A 20281-nucleotide genomic window follows, 5' to 3' on the forward strand; every position below is an offset into this window, starting at 1 on the left:
TTTTTTCTTTTTTTTTTGAAAGATTAGGGAAAAATTAGAACAAAAGAGGGGGCAAGGGGGAAATAGGAATAACTTATTAGTATATAGATGGCAACTCAATAACCCATTTCAAAAAATTTCATTTTTCATTTTTTTTTTTTTCGATTGTAGAAAGTTCATTATGTCTTTACCTTTTACCGATCCCTATTCACCTTCAAGTCCTGCATTACAAACCAAATCTTTAAATCAGCCTAACCTTCAGGGAATTTAATATGGAGTTGGAAAAAAATGGCTATAGAACCAGTTGTTGTTGGAGAAATATGAGCTTTAGAAACTACATGGAATTTACATATTTAATTTCATCATTTTGAAATATTAAAGCTATGATGAAGGCATATCCAATCACCTTGTGTAAAATTGGAGGAAATCCTCAAAACGTGGAATTTTAGGAAATGAGCAATTTTTTTTCCTAGCTATTAAATAAACGGTGAGAGGTACGATGTCTTGTATTTGTCCCTTGCATAAGTAAAATGATTCTAAGGCCCAAGGGCCCATGGCCTTATTGAGGGTCAACCAGGTTGACTTGGGTTGCCACTCCAATATGTGATTTCTATGAATCAACATTCACATTAGAAACCAAGAATAGAATCGATTGAACAAAAGTTTTAACAAATCCATTTTTAGATAGTATAACATAAAATATTTCATTATTAGTATTTGTCTATGAATGTATGCCCAACTAATTGATAGAGGTTAGGGATGAAGGGGTGTATTGCCAGAAAAAGAAACAAGAATGGCATTTTCTTTGCAAAAATAAATGCCACTGATGATAGAGGTGAAGTAGATTTTCTAATTTTTGACACCAATGAGAGTCCTACAATGAAGCCATAAATAAAATGAGCATTAAGCCATGTTGAAAATGTTTTAACCCATTCTATTTCTAAATGGGCAATTGGTTACCTCTTTAAGGGGCTTTGGGTCTCCTTATATTTCTTGAGGTATTGCTTTATATTACATAAATTGCCTTCACTTAGGGCTTTTGCATTAGGAAAATAAAAAGCTCAGATGGAAATAAAAAACATTCACACGTATAGTTTGATGTTTCATATTTTTTCTCCCCTAAAATTAGATTAAGGGTAATTTACAGCACCAACCCCTAGAGAATGGCAGTATTATAGGAACAATCCCTTTCTTTCACCATATTAGACTCAAATCCCCCACCGTCAGTCTCTATTAAGTGATGCTATGAAATGACACTTTAGCCCTTATGAGTAAAACACACTTATTTTATTATCCCAAAAATACCCCTCTTCACCTGTATACCATTTCATTCTCTTCGTATCACTTTCTCTCCTTCTATTCTTCTCTCCCTACCTGCGACTTGTGATTCCGACGAGTTCGACCAAGTTTGCCATGACTTCATTGGATTCTTCTTATGCCACCCTTTCTAGGCGATAGCAAAGAGTTCAATTCATCATCATCTTCTTCTTTATCAGGAGCAACCTAACATTTCTAAGGTTCTACTGTTGCTGATGGCTTGCTTTCGCAGCCATTAGGGTTAGAAACCTCCGTAGCCATGGATCAGTAGAGTGGATCCATTAACCCAAGTAAAAAAATAAAAATAAAAAGATCTCATGCTCTGTTCTTCAAAGGCCATAGGGATTGTGCAAGAAACCACCCTAGTCATTCGTTAATGGTTGGGATGGATTCCTTGTGGCCTCACTTCTGTTTCCCACTAATAATTTTCATTTTTGGTTTTTAAATCACAATGTTCTCTGCAATGTGAAGATAGACCTTCGATTCGAAATTTGGGGAATATCTTTTTTCGCTTCTGTTTTTTAGCTTCTAGGGTTTCAATTAGTCACTCTTTTTGAGATTGCTCTCGCCTCTTTGCAAGCTCCCATTTACTTGAATACGATCTTTAAGGTGCTTCCTCCCTATCCGCAAATGGTAACAAAGAATTGGGTGGTTCTGATTTTGGCTTTAGAGTTCTTCAAGATCGTGATTTACATAATTTTTCTTTTCAATATCCCACCCTTGTCTAGCAAAGAATATGGTTTAAGAACAAGGAATCGGTGGGGTCAGGGTCGGTCAATATCCCACCCCATTCCACCCATTCTGAGGTAAGAGTGAGTTAGGGTTGTGGTGAAATCGATTTGGGGACTAAATATAATGAGGATAATTTCGATACTTCATTATTTTTAAGGGCAAAATGGTAATTAGAAAAAAATGAACTGCTGATGTCAGCAGTCTTGGTATATCCTATAACAGTGACTGACGGTAGGGGGTCTAAGTCTAATTTGGTGAAAGAGAGAGGGTGTTCCTATAATACTGGCATTCTACAGGGAGTGGCGCTGTAAATTATCCTTAGATTAATTGGGTTTCATGGGATAAAAAATGATTCTTAATTAAGGCAATGAAATAGAGGATACCATGTGGTGTAATGCAAATGGAGAGGTCTAGGATAGGGGTGTCAATGGGTCAGGCCAGGACTGTCTCGGTTGGGTCTAATCGGGCTCGGCTAATTTCTAGGGCTGCACCATGAACACCCGTTTAACTAAACTGGCTTAGCTAGCGCGAGCATAGTACGGTTAATAATTGGGCCGGTCGGTCTCGGGCTTTAATCGGGCTATCATAAGTGGGCCATAATCGGGCCTTAACCGGGCTATAAACCTATTTAACTATAAACGGGCTTTAAACGGGTCCTCTTTAAAATTGGTCTCTTAAATGTGCTTGAAGAGGAATACCAATAAAATGAGGCAAAGATGGGCATAACAAAGAAAAAGATTCCATAGTTAAAATGGATTAAGCCAAAGATGGGCAAAGTAAATAATTACTAAGTTACTCGATCTTTAACCCACGAAACCCAAATCAATTAAACCATCTATATAGTCCAAGTTTAGTAAGTTCAAATCAATTAAATTATGCATAAAAAATATGAATGCTCATACAATAATTACCACCACCTCAATTGTATATATCACATAGCCTTAGCACTAAATACAAATAATATTAAAAAAAAAAAATACAAGTAGTATTGAAGGGGTTGGGCTTAAAGGAGTAGGTTCAAATCGGGCTTGTAAATGTGTCGGGCCAATTAGGCGCCCGTCGGGCTAGGTGGCTGCACCGTGTACTACCTGTTTATAGCCCAACACGTTGATTAATCAGGCCAATTTAGATCGGACCATAAGTGTGTCGGGCTCGATTGAGCCTACCGGTACGAGCTTGGAATTGACATCCCTAATCTAGGATAACTCTAAACATTGCTTCATGTTTTTTACAAAATCGTATTGGCATGGATGCAATTAGTTCCCTATAATACATCTCTGAGACTTCTTTTAGTTCTCTGTAATACATCCAAAGAAGTCTCAGATGTATTTTTTGTTCTCTAATACATCTCTGAGACTTTTTTTTTCTATGTATCCCAATGTTTGAAAAATTGAATTGCAGTCAAAGACAGTGCCATCATTATCATGCTCCCCACACACTGGCCATTATCTATATTTTAGGTATTCCTCTATCGAACCAGACAGATCTCTGTGCTGATCCTCTGTTTGTTTACATCTTTTTTGCCTTTTTATGATAATGTTTGTTTGCTTCTCTTATACTTCAATTTATTACTAATTATCATTGAAATTAGTACTGTCTAGTCTGTTCTTGCAAGCTTCAACCTTGCTTTGCTTATAATAATAAGCATCAAAGCAAGTAAAACCGTTTGCTGTGGAGTGTGAGGGGTCTTTCTTGAGTTTGGAGTCTGGAGTCTGGAGTCTGGAGTCTGGACTGTGAACTGTTTCATGAGAAGAATCAAACAAACCAGAAGCTTCCCGGGAAGGATTCCATCCGAAGAATCCAAACTACTGTGATTACATTCGCATTTTCCCTCCACTCCTACATTCTGGGTTCTGGGTTCTGGATTCTGGATTCTGACTAACATCCTCCATACTTTCAAGAGGGCCTCTTCCTCCCCACCACCATTATTGTCTCCTGCGTTCTGTGTTTTAAACAATCTTTGGCCAAGTTGCTGAGGTCTTAAAGGTCAATGATTTTTCCATGTTCAAAAGCGGTAGTGCTTCTTTATCACATTTCTTGGAGTAAGAAAATGGGCTGTTTCATATCAAAATGATTCAAATAGGTGATTCAAATAGGTAAACTGGCTGAGGAAATTTGAGGTTTTTGTAGCCCCAAATCAGCATTCCATTCTAACTTCACAACAATGGATCTCAAGAGCCCCAAGTACTCACAAGCTTCTTCACTATTTTCATATAACAAGATAAATATCTCACCTTTAATTTGCCTTTTGCTTCTTTCTTTGCATTCGTTTGCTCTCATCTTTTTCCTTTTCTGGTTCTGTTTTCGGCCACATATGTTTCAGGGAGCGGCATTAGAGAGCAATGTAAGTTTCTGCAACAACAGAAATATTGAAAACTCATTTGGGGATACGATCCCTGATCCACTTTGCAAGCTTAATCTCAGAGAAACCTCAGAGTTTGTGAAGGCCTTTCCAATGGCTAACAATAGTGCTGAAAGCAGATGTGTTCTTGAGACTCCAGCTCAGAGGAGAGAGGGGAAGAGTTTAGTATCACAGAGGAAACTAGAAGCGCCTCCAACTCCTGGTAGGCCTGTGTTTAGCTTCAGTGCTGGAAATCTCCCCAGAAAGAGCTTCCCTTCCAAGTGGGATGATGCAGAGAAATGGGTCATCAACAGCTCTTGCCATGATTCACCTTCCCCTACTTTAAAAACTCTTGGAGCCCCAAGTCTCTCCTGTTGCTGCCAAAAAACCCCGCGAGTTGGTCCTGCACAAGCACAGACGACAGAGGCCCGGAGCTTTGTCCGGAGTTAGTCCTCCGGCGCTCAAGTTAGGGTCGGCCGCACAGTTTTCAGTAAGAGAGTAATGGTGAGGGTCTAAATGCTTACCTCTTTCCTTCCTCTCGGGCCCTCTTATATAGCTCCTAGGGTTTAGGGTTTTCCCTTTCCTCCCAAGAGTCCTTCTCGGGTCCACCTTCTTCCCTCTTCGAGTTCCACTCGAATACGTCCATCATTCTGGTGGGGAATATTCCCTTTATGCAAGCGACGTGATAGAGCGTGATAGAGTCTTTGTACTCCCTATCTAGTGGGCGACACGTGTCCCGGTGGGCGACGCGTGCCCTCACCCTACTGAGCAATCGATTTGGCCGTATCAGGAGCCCCCTTACTCCCGCTAGGAGTCTCTTCCTGTGGGAGTAACCAAATTTTTCGTAATTGTAATTTTTCCCTCTTTTTCCTGCCTTCGGCCTTATTCCTTCGGCTTTAGTTCTGCTAGCAACCGAGAGCTTCAGTCAGCTGATGTGAAGACCTTCAATCAGTTCGGCGCGGCCTTAGCCTAAGCCTCCGACCGAGGTGAGGACCTTAGGTCAGATCGACTCAGCCTTAGCCTGAGCCCTGACCGAGGTGAGGACCTTTGGTCAAATCGGCTCGGCCTTAGCCTAAGCCCCCGACCGAGGTAAGGACCTTCGGTCAGGTCCGTTCAGCTTTAGGCGAACTCCCAACCGAGGTGGGGGACCTTCGGTCAGGTCCGTTCGGCTTTTGTCGAAACTCCCAACTGAGGTGAAGACCTTCGGTCAGGTTTGTTCGGATTTGGCCGAACTCCCAATCCGAGGCAAGGACCTATGGTCAGTTCGGCTCGGCCTTACCTGAGCACCGTCCGAGGTAAGGACCTTCGGTCAGTTCGGTTCGGCCTTGTCCGAGACCCCGACCGAGGTAAGGACCTTCGGTCAGCTCGACTCGGCCTTAGTCTGAGCCCCCGACAGAGGTAAGGACCTTTAGTCAGGTCCGTTCAGCTTTGGCCAAACTCCCAACCGAGGTGAGGACCTTCGGTCAGGTCCGTTCGGCTTTGGCTGACCCCCAACTGAGGTGAGGACCTTCGATTAGGTCCGTTCGGCTTTGGCTGAACTCCCAACCGAGGTGAGGACCTTCGGTCAAGTCCGTTCGGCTTTGGCCAAACTCCCAACCGAGAGGGGGACCTTCGGTCAGGTCCGTTTGGCTTTAGTCGAACTCCCAACCGATAGGGGGACCTTCGGTCAGGTTTGTTCGACTTTTGCCGAACTCCCAACCGAGGTGAAGACCTTCGGTCAGGTCCGTTCGGCTTTGGACGAACTCCCAACCGAGGTGAAGACCTTCAGTCAGGTCTGTTCGGCAGAGTTAAGGTCACCAAACAGGAGAGTTCTTCTCAATTGCCGTAAACCAGCTTTCATATTTTCCATGAATAAGATCCTCCAGAGTTTAGGATGAGGAATTACAACTTAAAAGTGCGTAAGAGCAAAAATTGCAAAATGCGAGTGTGCTTGCTACTCTTGTACGAGGCTTGGTTCTACTCCATCGGCTTGAAGGGTTTCTTCCATCTGGATATACTTATCGCACCGAGCTCTCAACTCGGCCAGGTTCCTCGGTGTATGCTTCGCCAAAGACCTTTTCAGCTCCTTATCCTTGACGCCTCCCAGCAGGGCTGTGAACTCCTCTTTCGGGTCCAGACCTCTGATCATGACCTTCTCTTGTTGGAAGCGCTTCATGTAGTTTCGCAGTGATTCTTCTTCATGTTGCTTGACGTTGGTCAAGTTCAATGTGGTCTTCTGAAGGGGTTGGCTACTGGAGAATCCCTTCACGAAGAAGTAGCCTAGATCGCTGAAGTTGTGGATCGACTTCGTCGGCAGACGGTTGTACCATAGCCTTGCCGCTCCTCTGAATGTTAATGGTAGGGCGCGACACATAATATTGTCCGAGACTTGATGGAACTGCATGGCGACCTTGAAGCCTTCCAGATGATCGACGGGGTCTCCAGACCTGTCATAAGTGTCATACTTGGGTAGGCGAAAGCCAATCTGGAGCGAATCCCTCATGACCTCATCAGCTAGGGCCGTGTCATTGGTGAGGTCTGGCTCGCGAGCTCCCGTCTGATTTTCTGCCACCTTCTTGATCTCATCTTTTAGGTCCAGGACCATCCGCTTTAATCCCGAGTCCTCGTGCCTCTGTTCGTCTCCCTGGCGTGGTCCCCCATGTGGGTCTCTGGCGGCACGCCGCGTCCTTCCCCTGGGTGCGAGAGTCTCCCTCATTGCTCGGTTTTGAAGGTTGTGATCCTATACTGCTCCGGTCCTCGTCTCGAGCCCTCTTAACTGGATGTGGGGGCCAGGCGGTGCTCCGTCGGTCTTTTGAGAGACAGCTTTGGAGACTTCCTTCATTGCCTCTGCCATTCAGTCATATTTGTCTTGGAGGGCTTCGAATTGCTCCCTTGTCACATATTCCTGCGCTTCAGGAGGGGGCGGAGGATCACTATCTCCGCGTACTGAATATCCGGCTGAACGCTGGTACCTTATGGATCCTTCCTGGTCATCGTTGCCCCTTTCTCGTCCTATCTCCGTCGAGGGAGGGAGCCCCCCTGAAGGTTCCTCTTCCCCCATATTCATGTTCGATGCTGCTCTTGTCTTCTTATGATTGTAGGTTCTCCCCACCATTACTGTCGTTCCCACAGACGGCGCCAATATATTGCTGCCAAAAAACCCCATGAGTTGGTCCTGCACAAGCACAGAGGGCAGAGGCCCGGAGCTTTGTCCGGGGTTAGTCCTCCGACGCTCAAGTTAGGGTTGGCCGCACAGTTTTCAGTAAGGGAGTAATGGTGAGGGTCTGAATGCTTACCTCCTTCCTTCCTCTCGGGCCCTCTTATATAGCTCCTAGGGTTTAGGGTTTTCCCTTTCCTCCCAAGAGTCCTTCTCGGGTCCACCTTCTTCCCTCTTCGAGTTCCACTCGAATATGTCCATCCTTCTGGTGGGGAATATTCCCTTCATGCAAGCGACGTGATAGAGCGTGATAGAGTCTTTGTACTCCCTATCTAGTGGGCGACACGTGTCCCGGTGGGCGACGCGTGTCCTCACCCTACTGAGCGATCGATTTGGTCGTATATCTCCAAACAAAATTTGGTCGTCCAGCCAAAGATACATGTTTTCTCAGAGAAGTTCTGGGTCACAGAGGAGGTAGTCTCTAGTTCAGCTTCGAACTTTCATGGTTCCTTGTCCATGGACCATCCAGAATCTGCTTTCAATGGGGGTCACTGCAAGTTTACTTTTAAAAGGTGAGATCTTTCTTGAAATCTATATATGCTGAATCTTTTTTAGGACTATTTTATTGATCACCCATTTGCATTTCCAACACTACAGATAAGTTCACAGACAATGTAGAGCAAATCTTCCCCAATATCAGATGCTATGAAGCAATGAAAGAAGGGTTTCTATTCAGAAATCCGGTCAGTGAGACCGTGAAAGATGCTGCTTCAGAAGTGGTTCCTGATCAGGTTCAACACAGAGACACTGGGACAGAGATGACACCTCTTGGGAGCTCAACCACTTCAAGATGCCACACCCCCATCAAGAGCTCCTCCCCTGCTAGGCACAACACTCCGGCTAACCGGTCAGGACCCTTTCGCTTGGAGGGTTCAAATTCCAGCACCATTGATGTAACTGAGCTCCAGGAGCCCCATTTCGAGATGGTTGAGCTTGGGAAGCAGTTTGATTCATTTGTGCCAAATTGGAGCTCTAGGGAGGAGGAAGAAGAGGAAGTATCAAAAAGCTTGAGATATTTTGACACAAAGAGTATTGCCGAGTACAGAGCTTGTCCATGGGAAGAAGAAGAGAGAACCAAGAGCAGACTCAGGTTAATATTATTAGAGAGATACCTCAGTATACGGCCACACATGCTAACACACCCTCACCAACCATGTCTAGCTCACGTGCTGTTACCTAGACAAGTTGCTACTGTTTGTTATAACTGTGTAACCGTATCAGATGTAATCTCTTATGTATATATATTCTGTAATCTTGATTAATAAAACATAATCAGAATATTATTACATGGTATCAGAGCTACCTCTCAAACGAGCTTTCTTTTCTGATCCTCTCATGGCTTCTCCCTCTTCTGCTACAAGCTCTGCTTCAGATTTGCAGGTGGTTTCTACCAATGTTTCTCCTCACCTGCCTTTGAAGCTTAATGCCTCGAATTACTTGCTTTGGCGCACTCAATTTCTACCACTTCTTCGTGGATACAACCTTCTAGGGTTTGTGGATGGGTCTTTCCCTCGGCCTGTGTCGTCCTCTGATCCGGCTTCTGCAACAGCTGCTGATCTGTGGGAGAGACAAGATCAACTCATTCTGAGTTGGATCATATCGTCGTTGTCTGAAGCGACTATTTCTCATGTCGTTGGTGCTGCTACCTCTTCAGAAGCTTGGACGACTCTAAGTCGGATCTATGCTCCTACCTCAAGAACAAGAGTTATGGACCTCAAAGATCGGCTGTTTCGTCTTCACCATGGCACTGAGTCGATCACAGAGTACATCTTGAATGTTCGGTCAATCGCTGATACACTGGCTGCGATCGATCAGCCTCTGTCTGATGAAGATCTAGTTCTTGCAGTCCTTAGAGGTCTTGGTCCTGATTTTCGTGACTTTGCGACATCGATCCGGCTTCGCTCCTCTCCTGTGTCTTTTGTAGAACTCACTGGCTTATTATTAAGCCATGAAAGCTTTCTTCAAGCCTCAACTCCTGTTGCTGGTATTACAACAGCGAATCTTGCTCTCTCAGGAGGTGATTCGCGTCGATCGTCAACTGGACCTCTAGGTTCCCGTCGTTTCCCCAATAATCGGTTCTCACGTGGTTATCATGGAAATCGCCGCTCCAATCGTTCACAGTCTAATCAGAGTTACTCTGACCAAAATCAAGCAGATCATTCCTATCAGCGTGGTCGTTATCGGAACACTGCTCCAACTCGTTACAAGGAACAACAGTCTTATTTCAAAGGATCCTCTTCCGGATCTGCTTCTTCATCACTTTGTCAGATTTGCAGTCAAGCCGGTCACTCTGCTTCAACCTGCCCTCAACGCTTTAATCATGCCTTCTTAGGTAATTCCCTTGCTCTCTCTTGTTATAATTCCTCCTGTTCTTCCACTGCCTCTTGGCTAATTGACACAGGTTCTAATAATCATCTTGTCTCAGACATTAGCAATCTAGCTATTTCCTCTCCTTACTCTGGTTCTGACCACATTGTTGTTGGGAATGGTCAAGGACTCCCAATCTCTAATGTTGGATCTTGCACTCTTCCAGGTTCTTCAACTCCCTTTAATCTTCCTACTGTTTATCATGTTCCTAATATTCAACGAAATTTACTCTCTGTTCATCGGTTTACAACTGATAATGATGCCTTCTTTGAGTTTTATTCTACTCATTTTGTTGTTAAGGATCGGCGAACGAAACAGGTCCTCTATCAGGGGTTGAGTAAAGATGGCTTATATCAAATTCCTCAGTCTACCTCACCTACTGCAGTTGCTTGCTCTGCTGTTCGCACTTCAATTACTGACTGGCATTGTCGCCTTGGTCATGCTTCCTTCAATACCGTTCGTGACGTTGTTCATCGTTTCTCTCTTCCTACTAGTACTAATAAGCACTCTGTTTGTAGTGACTGTGCTTGCTCTAAAAGTCACAAACTTTCATTTACTTTGTCTACTTCTATAAGCAAATTTCCTTTGGAATTAATTCATTGTGATGTCTGGGGTCCAGCCCCTGTTGTCTCTGTCGACAGTTTCACTTACTATGTAATCTTTGTTGATGACTTTAGTCGATATTGTTGGCTGTATCCAATGTCGCGGAAATCTGATGTTCACTCAATTTTTTTTCGCTTTAAAGCTCTTGTTGAAAATCATTTCTCATGTCACATAAAATGTTTACAGACCGATGGGGGGGGGGTGAATTTCAGAAACTTGATCCTTTTCTTGCTACCGCTGGTATATCTCGTCGTGTTTCATGTCCTCACACTCAAGAACAAAACGGTACTGCTGAACGCAAGCACCGTCATGTTGTTGAAACTGGACTCACACTTTTACTTCATGCCAATCTTCCTCCCTCTTACTGGTCTTATGCATTTCAAGCTGCTGTGTATCTTATAAACCGTCTCCCATCCACTGTGGTTTCTTCTCAAATTCCCTTACAACGTCTTTTTCAAAATGATCCTGATTACTCTTTCCTTCGTACCTTTGGGTGCTTATGCTTTCCTTGGTTGCGTCCTTACCGTACTCACAAACTTCAGCCTCGGTCTACACCATGTCTTTTTCTGGGCTATTCCCTTTCTCACAAAGGTTACAAGTGTTTGGATCTTTCCACTCAACGGTTGTATGTATCCCGTCACGTTATCTTTGATGAACAAGTCTTCCCATTTTTGTCCTCCTCTTCCTTCTGGGATACCTCCATTGGGATGACTCTGGATCCATGGTTTGACAGTCCTCCACCTATACTCTACCCTTGTTGTCCCTCTACCTCTTTGCAACCTCCACCAAACACACCTCCTTTATCGGTTTCAGACATACCAGCCACCACCACCAATTCTGGGCCTCCAAATCAGTCTTCCCCATCTACTCATGGTGATATTCTTATTGGGCCTCCACCTCAACCAGCCTTAACACCTTATGATATCTCTACTGGGCCTCCAATCCAACAAGTCCAAACACAACACACATCATCCCAGCAGGTCTCTCTTGGGCCTAATGACCGATCTGAGCCTCCAACTCATCCATCCTCTCATCCGATGGTCACCCGATCCAAAACTGGCTCCCTTCGGCCATCTCGACGCCTTAACCTGACTGCAACTAAACACTCCATTCCTGACTCTATTGAGCCCACCTGCTATACTCAAGCCATGCGCTCTGCTAACTGGCGACAGGCTATGAACATTGAGTTTGATGCATTACTTCGAAATGGCACTTGGGATCTTGTACCACCTTCACCATGTATGAATGTTGTGGGATGTAAATGGGTGTTCCGTCTCAAACATAAAGTTGATGGGTCCATTGATCGATATAAGGCGAGGCTTGTTGCGAAAGGTTTTCATCAAAGACCTGGGCTTGACTATTCCGAAACCTTTAGTCCGGTTATCAAAGCTACAACAATTCGGGTAGTGTTGTCCTTGGCTGTTACCTATGGCTGGCCCCTTAAGCAATTCGATATTCAAAATGCATTCTTACATGGGGATCTCACTGAATCAGTTTTTATGACTCAACCTCCTGGCTTTGTTGATCAAGCAACACCGGACTATGTTTGCCATCTGAAGAAGTCTCTCTATGGTCTTAAACAGGCACCCCGCGCCTGGTTTACCCGTCTTAGTACCTACCTGATTTCATATGGCTTTATCCCCTCCAAAACAGATGTCTCACTGTTTGTCTATCGGAAGAATACTGATATTATCTTTTTTTTGGTCTATGTGGATGATCTTCTTCTCACTGGTAACAACAATGGTGCCATTGCTGCATTGGTTCGGGCTCTCTCTTCTGAATTTGCTCTCAAAGAGCTGGGCAACTTAAACTATTTTTTGGGTGTTGAAGTATGCCGTAGCTCTGATGGCCTGTTTCTCAATCAAAGAAAGTATGCCACTGACTTACTTCTTAATGCTGGCATGGATGGTGCAAAGCCCATTTCAACTCCAATGGCTACTGGGCCTCCTCTTGACACTTCCTCTGGTACACCTTTGGCTGATGGTTCTCAATACCGAAAAATAGTTGGTGCTCTCCAGTATTTAACCATCACAAGACCAGATTTAAGTTTTTCGGTCAATAGGGTTGCCCAATTCATGCACAACCCAACTGATATCCACTGGACAGCCGTGAAACGAATTCTTCGTTATGTAAAACATACACTCTCTGATGGTCTTCACTTTCAGCCCAATACCACAGTATCCATTACAGCCTTTTCGGATGTCGACTGGGCCGGCTGCCTTGTGGATCGTAAATCCACTTCTGGTTACTGTGTGTTTCTTGGCAACCACTTAATCTCTTGGCTTTCTCGCAAACAACGCACTGTGTCTAAGTCCTCCACAGAGGCTGAATATCGTGCGGTTGCCTCTGTTGCCACAGAAATTGTTTGGCTTCGTTCTCTACTTTGTGAACTTGGTGTTTTCCTTGCCAATGCTCCAACTATTTGGTGCGACAACATTGGTGCTACTTACTTAACGGCCAATCCGGTATTCCATGCCCGCACGAAACACATAGAGGTTGATTTTCATTTTGTCCGAGATATGGTGGCTTCCAAACAACTTGTTGTTCGCTACATCTCCACGGTTGATCAAGTTTCGGATATCTTTACCAAGGGTTTGTCCCGTCAGCGGTTTACATTTCTTTGTGCCAAGCTCAATGTTGGTCCACCACCGCTGAGCTTGCGGGGGCATATTAGAGAGATACCTCAGTATACGGCCACACATGCTAACACACCCTCACCAACCATGTCTAGCTCACGTGCTGTTACCTAGACAAGTTGCTACTGTTTGTTATAACTGTGTAACTGTGTAACCGTATCAGATGTAATCTCTTATGTATATATATTCTGTAATCTTGATTAATAAAACATAATCAGAATATTATTACAAATATTTGTTGGAGTTTGCGTTTAGAGAGATTTGGTTGTTTATGTTCCCTGGTTTTCTCCTTTTTTTTTTCCTACCCTTTCAATTAAACTCGGTTTCCAATGTGTTTGAGCAGGTATCAAAGAGAAGAAGCAAAAAGACAAGCCTGGCTGAACCTTCAATGTGCAAAAGCAGAAGCTCAATCGAAAAAGCTTGAGGTATGTCAAGTAGGGTCAATCTTTTCCATCTAATCCTTTCACATCTTTGAATTGGTTTCATAAACTTTACTCCCCTTCTGTACAAGTTTGTTCCATTTAGCATATACAGGACGAATAACAGAAATTTATAATAAAAAATTGATGAAGCTCATTCTAAATCCATGGCCCATAGTGTCTGCCTTTTGTTCTATCTGCTGCTACCCTTTCAAATTGAAGTGACACTTGAGATTATTGGTTTTCTAATTTTTTTTTGTCTCTTATAAGCAAAGCCCATCTTGGTCGTTTAATGTTTATGAATTTGGGATCATTTCTCCAGGTGAAAATACGAAAAATGAGAGCAAATCTAGAAGAGAAGCTAATGAAGAGGATGGCTATTGTTCGTAGAAAAGCTGAAGAATGGAAAGCAGCAGCCCAACTACAGCACTCACACCAAATCCAAAAAGCCACTGAACAAGCACAAAAGATGAACCAACGAAATTCATATTTCTCAGACCACACCTGTGGGTGCTTCCCCTGCAGTGACCACCACCCCTGAGAGAGAGAGAGAGAGAGAGAGAGAGGTTGGAGGGTCTGTCCAATTTGTTACTAGTTGGCAGAACAGAGAAGATAAAACGAAAGAGCCAATCACTTCCATGTCTAAAATCAAGTTATACAGGTGTTGCTACACGCTGACTGAGAAGAAGTTAATGTTGAGGACAGAAATTAAGCATGTGAGTTTTACAACAACTCCAAGGCATGTGAGCTTCCAATGAGAAGATAGAAAGCATAAGCCTGATCAATGAGCAAGCACAAATACAATGTAAAGAAGAAAAAGTTAAGTAAATTATATTTGTGAAGACAGAAAGCATGTGTTTGGACCCTCCTTGTTTGTCCATTGGAGCATAGGAGAATGTCCATAGCAATTCAACAGTCTTCATCCCATGATAGTGTGATTCTAGTGGTATGCTCGGACTTTGCTGCATACTATAGGTTACTCTTGCATATCATTTTCTGTGTGTATGTGTCGCCTTGTCTCAAAAATAGAACTGTGTATGTGTGGTATAACCTTTATCTCAGAATCTTAAAGATTATGTGGTCTATCCTTGGTTTGCCTGATTTGGTTCTGTAAGTAATGTGGTTGGTGTGATAGGTGATTCGCGGAACAATGAGGTTAATGACAATTTACATGCTTAACTGTGTTTAATTCAGTGTTTGAGATGTGTTCCAGTTAAGTTCTTGCAACTGCTCATCCTAGTGAAGCTCATTCAAGCTATTCTATTTCATCAAGCCTGCATGTTAGTCAAGTTCAGTAATTCAGCAAAGTTCTTGGTGGTTTGAAGCTTCTTTGTAGCTTTCTTGGAAAGAGAGAGGAGGAGAGAGAAAGAGGATATAGAGTGTGGGCCTATGTCCAAATCCACGTGAGAGATGGGATGAAAATGCCACTTGGGCAAACTCTGGCTATTTGTGAAAATGCGGTGTTTAGTTTGTTTTTATGATCACAAGTGCTTCAAGTACAATGGTGATTAAGCATCTTTGGAGGCGTAGAAAAGTGTGTCAAGAAGAGAGAAAATGGAAGAGGATTGTGTAAAAATGTAGATAAATGTTTTCTCTATAGACCCCACTGGTCCACATGGCAAGAAAATTCAAGCGGAATTCCAAGTGGAGCCCATAATATGGCTTGAAAATCACTGAAATGTAAAAATTCTGGTTTTGGTGTGGTCATATGTAATTTTTGAAATGACATTTAAAGGTGATAGTGGACCACCCCTGGTGGAAGCACATGCTCATTAAAGTTCCCAACTAATTCTCTATCTTTGTGTCTCAAAGTTATGATGAAATGGCATGCCAGTTAGTCAGAACACATGGCTAAAAACTGCTTGATAACTTAGTAAATGGTTTTACAGGTTACATGCAAAACTGATTATGAGTAGGACTTTTGAGCATCGCTTTGAATGGTTTGTGGGTCCCATAGGTAGGAACATGAGTGAGTTCATTTCCCCATGTAATGCTCTTTCAGATGGTGTGAAGTTTTAGCGAAGGCGATGTCCCAGGTGGCTTGTACACGTAGCCAAAGTGTTGATGACAGTCAGCCACAGTAAAACTGGTTCCACAGTTGGCCATTTTTCTGAAGATATAATGGGCCTGGGTCGTTATAAGCTTACTACTATAAGTAGTAATGTATGGATCATCACGAATTCTTTATGCACATGCTATTGAAGTTTCAAAGATTCTCATCTGAGGGATCACATCTTGATTAAATCTAACAGCCACGAAATTATTTCAATTCTTTATTTTTGTATTGAATCTTATTTAGGTGAGAGATTCATGTGTATCTAAGTGAGGAGAGCTGGGTATTCAAGATTTTTATATTTGGTGTAAGGGGAATAATTTTGTTGCTCCTGCGTCATAAGGATCAAGTGTGAACCCATGTAATAAGGTTTGATATTAGTTAGAGTGTTGAGCAAAGCATGAAACCCGTGAGAGTGTTGCTCCAAGAAGTAGGCCAGTATGCCGAACCTCGTAAATGCTTGTGTCATTTGTTCTGTCGTCCATTGGTCACCCCTTGGAATTTGGATCACCTCACATTTCTTGGATCTTTTTTTTATTCTTTTGTTTACCAGGAAAGATTACAGAGTTTATCAAAATTGGTTAAAGCTTGATGAAGATTTCGGAGAGCTGGTCAAGTTAGCATAAAGCTTGTTTAGAAATTTGTTTAAATCTGAAAAAATAAACAAGGGTACTTGAGAAAGCTTATCTACCCCTGATCTTCAATATCTTAAAAGATTACATGTTTCATTCACCTAAAAAAAAAAGTATTTTCTGATTCCCTTAACAAATATGGCCAATAAGGTGATGTCCGAAATCCTCCTCAATTGGTTGAAGTCTATACTCAATGTCATTATAGATCAGACCCAAAATGCTTTTACCAAAGTAAAATCAATCACTAATAATAGTATCTTGATCATACATTAAGTTTTTCATTTTCTTCCGAAAAAAAAAAGGAAAGTGAATAAGCATTCCATATCTCTTAAAATTAATATGCAAAAAGGCTTGGTCGAAGCTATTCCTATCTATAATGAACCTAATCTCTCTTTGCCCCTCACTATAGAAGTTGATTTGTTTCTTTACTTGGGTTTTTACTTTTTTACCTTTTCCATTTTTCTCTGTCAAACAAACAGGGCCTTAGGGTTTACCTAAGTAGAAAATACTTCTCTCTCTCTCTCTCTCTCTCTCTCTCTCTCTCATGGTGTATTAATATATACTTATATTGCGAACTTACTAGTTATGCTATTGTCTTAAGGTGTCAATGGGCCGGGTCGGGCTGGCTTTTATAAAACCCCAATCCTACCTTATGGTCTTTTAACTCAAACCAAGCCCAACCTAGTCCAGCCCAGGCTCAATCCAGCCCAACCCAATACTATTGGTTACTCGGTTGTTTGATCTCAATGCATTGCAGAGGTCAAAGATCAATGTTTTCGTATATATGTATATTATGGAAACGAAAGACTTTTTGTAGATCTTTTTTCTATAAATACATATTTATAACTATTAACATATTTCTATTATCATGCATTTAATATACAAGGTTGGGTTGGGTTGGGTTAAGTTGAGACCTCAACCTTGGCCCAGCCCAACCAGCTCAGGCCTGAAATTCTCAATCCTTACCCACTCTATTGGTTGAAATATCAGTTCGGGCTTTGTTTAGACTCAGAGCAAGATAGGGTGGGTTCAGGTTGAGAGGGGTAGATGCGATGGCAGGGTGCAGCTGTTGGGCAAGGGTGGCAAGTAGTTTATGGAGTGCATTGGTGTTACTGTGCTATCTCCAACTGTTTTCCTTTGGGATTTTTGGAAAATTCCTATTAAATCGGTGGGATTTGGGAAGGGGATGGCAGAAATGTAGTGCCACATCGAACAGGAGAAAAGTAGTGTTATAATGGCTATCAATCCAAAATCCCGCCAATGATGATGAAACGGCCTCAAATGACATGGGGGTGGACTAGTTCTACCTTTTAAATCCCTCCCCATCAAAACCCATCAAACCAACGGCTCGTTAAATGAAAGGAAAAAGGGGAAGGGATGACCCAACATTTTTTTTATCGAGTGGAACAGCCAATTTCTATTAACCGGCATGATGTTTGATGCAATTACAAAACAAAATGTTTACCTAGGAAATGCACAATTGCATACAATACACAACCAGAACGAGTTGAGAATTGAGAAGACTGGAAGGGTTGAAAAGACTCCCTTGGTCTTCTCTCTCAAAGATAATTTTGTCTACAATTTCAGCCAAACCATTGCAATCTCCATCCTTAGTCTTTTGAAGAATCATCTATTTTACAAACCCAGACATCTCAGACAATGAATGAAGTAAAAACCCAACTCCTTAAAAGAAAATTTAGACATTGGTGCTGCTCCTGAAGGACCCAAAAGCTTTAATGGCAGATCCTCTTAAAATGTACTGGTGGTAGAAAGCTGCAATGGCAGCACCAATAAAGGGTCCAACCCAGAAGATCCACTGGTCATCCCAGGCCTTGTCTTTGTTATAGATCACAGCAGCTCCAAGACTTCTAGCTGGGTTGATACCTGTACCTGTGATTGGGATGGTGGCCAAGTGCACCATGACAACTGCAAACCCAATTGGAAGTGGTGCCAATACCTATAAATCCATACCAAAATTTAACAATTAGAACACATTATAAATCCATACCAAAATTTAACAATTAGAACACTTTCCATGTGTTTATACTACACTAATCATAGTGATGGGGTAGAAAATCCTTATACTTACAGGGACATGTGAGTCTCTGGCATTCCTCTTAGGATCAGTGGCAGAGAAGACAGTGTAGACAAGTACAAAGGTACCGATAATTTCAGCTGCCAACCCCACACCCTTGCTATAACCATCGGCGATTTCATTCGCCCCACCACCATACCGCACATAGTGACCCCTTTGGAAGCCCCTTACTAATCCTACACCACAGATAGCCCCAAAGCACTGTGCCAACATGTACATCACTGCTCGGATAAGTGACACTTTACGTCCTAGGAAAAGCCCAAATGTCACCGCCGGATTGATATGCCCGCCTGTGCCCAAAAAAAAAAATTCATGTTTAGTTATAGTAAGATGACAAATGAAAGATGAGGAATGAAAGATGAAAGATGAAAAAATAAACAGAACGGGGTACTATTGAAATACTCACCAGAAATACCAGCAGTGCAGTAAACAAGGATGAAGATCATGCCACCAAAAGCCCAAGCAATCCCAAGTATACCAACGCCCCCACATTCATCTCCATTGTGGTTGGGGTCAGTCTGACTCTTGTACCCAATCACAGTCAAAACAGTGATATAAAGGAACAAAAGGGTTGCAATAAACTCAGCAATAAGAGCCCTATAGAATGACCATTGGATCAGTTCTTCAGCATCGATCAATGGTGCTGGAGGTGGATCATGGTAGTCTTTTGCAGAGAACTCGCCATGTTGGGCAACTTCAATGTCCTTCCCCATACTTAACCAAATAATTGAATGACTAGAGGGATAGTGTGTTAGAGAGAGAGAGAGAGAGCGAGAGAGAGAGAGCTGTGATGGAATGGAAGTGAGAAGGGGCAGAGTATATATATATAATATATATATATATATATATATTATTGGGGATTGGAGAGGAAAGATAAGGTTTACAGGGTATTGGAAAGGGAAGATAAGGTTTAACTTTGCTACCCCACTAGTTTTGATTTCATTATTTCGCTTTCATGACCTGTCCCTCCTGGCCGACCTTGCTGGCTATTTCTTCATCCTCAACGGCTACAAATTATAAAGGAACACAACGGTCTACTTCAGGACAAAGTTGGGTGTTTTCCACCCAAATACACTTAAGCAGGTACTAATTATTGAGAGAGTTGGTGTGCTGTTGATGACTTATGGTAGACCCCAGGTATTTTGCACAAAAGAGGGCAGGTCATTTCGGTTCCAATCCCCAATCCGTATCCATTTTATCTGGTTTGGATCTTATGTTGATAATGCACCCCAAGGAATTATATAAAATGCAGCTTTAAATATAGAAAGTTTCTTATACAATTATGTAGCTCATCTTTTTAACCATGATTTATAGTTAAATCTTTTAGGGAGTGGTGCATGAGACCCATCAAATGTTAAGATTGAGACGAATAAATGACAAATGTACATTAATTAAATAGTGGGTCTAAATGTATTAAGATCATTGGTGGAAAAATAAGACTATGTTTGACATGGTTTTTCGGAATGCATTATCGATCTAGAATGCATAAAAAAAAAAAAAATAGTTCAAACCGTTTAGAATGGAGTTGATTAGTTTTCGGCAAGATTCGAAATCTTATTTTGTTTCGGTGTTTCGGTGGGTTCATCACCACCGAAATACCAAATTTCGGCAAGATTTCGACAGAAACAGTGTTTTGTGTATGTGTGTGTGGGTGTGTGTGTCGGTTGGCTGTTTTGGTGGTCAAACAGTGGTATTTTGATCTGAAATTTGAGGGATAGACTATTTTAAGGTTAATAAACATTATAAAAGCATAAAAATGCAAAAATATTACAATATGATATTGTTTTAGAATTGTACCTTTGTTTGGCAGCAACCGTCGAACTGTTCTGAAAATTGTACCTACTTCATTGCTAGAACAAGATGTAATATGATAGTAAAACAAATAAATAATGCATTTAAGCCACGATCAAA

At 42.3% G+C, this 20281-nt stretch overlaps 2 protein-coding genes and 1 pseudogene across 3 annotated transcripts in view; 2 read left to right on the plus strand and 1 right to left on the minus strand.

Moving 5' to 3' along the window:
- The first annotated feature begins 4118 nt into the window (after positions 1–4118).
- Positions 4119–7443, plus strand: LOC122084746. The gene is made up of 2 exons (XM_042653185.1): positions 4119–4733; positions 7265–7443. Exons 1-2 carry the CDS (start codon positions 4193–4195, stop codon positions 7441–7443), a joined length of 720 nt encoding a protein of 239 aa, XP_042509119.1. The 5' UTR covers positions 4119–4192.
- Positions 7444–7758: 315 nt separating this feature from the next.
- LOC122084747 lies at positions 7759–14198 on the plus strand (annotated as a pseudogene).
- A 3455-nt stretch (positions 14199–17653) lies between these two features.
- LOC122083342 (aquaporin PIP2-4-like) overlaps positions 17654–20281 on the minus strand; it is a 25445-nt gene continuing 22817 nt past the window's right edge. Inside the window, exons 1-3 of one of the 2 annotated variants that reach the window (XM_042651103.1) lie at positions 18777–19174; positions 18365–18660; positions 17654–18232 (exon numbers count right to left, since the gene is read on the minus strand). In XM_042651103.1, coding sequence (XP_042507037.1) covers positions 17972–18232; positions 18365–18660; positions 18777–19083 — 864 coding nt within the window. In that variant the 5' untranslated portion in view covers positions 19084–19174 and the 3' untranslated portion in view covers positions 17654–17971. Of the gene's footprint in view, positions 18233–18364; positions 18661–18776; positions 19175–20281 lie in introns of those variants that run through there. The other variant, XM_042651101.1, reaches the window with a different exon arrangement.

Source organism: Macadamia integrifolia, chromosome 7 (assembly GCF_013358625.1).
Source record: "Macadamia integrifolia cultivar HAES 741 chromosome 7, SCU_Mint_v3, whole genome shotgun sequence".
NCBI classification, from domain to species: Eukaryota; Viridiplantae; Streptophyta; class Magnoliopsida; order Proteales; family Proteaceae; genus Macadamia; species Macadamia integrifolia.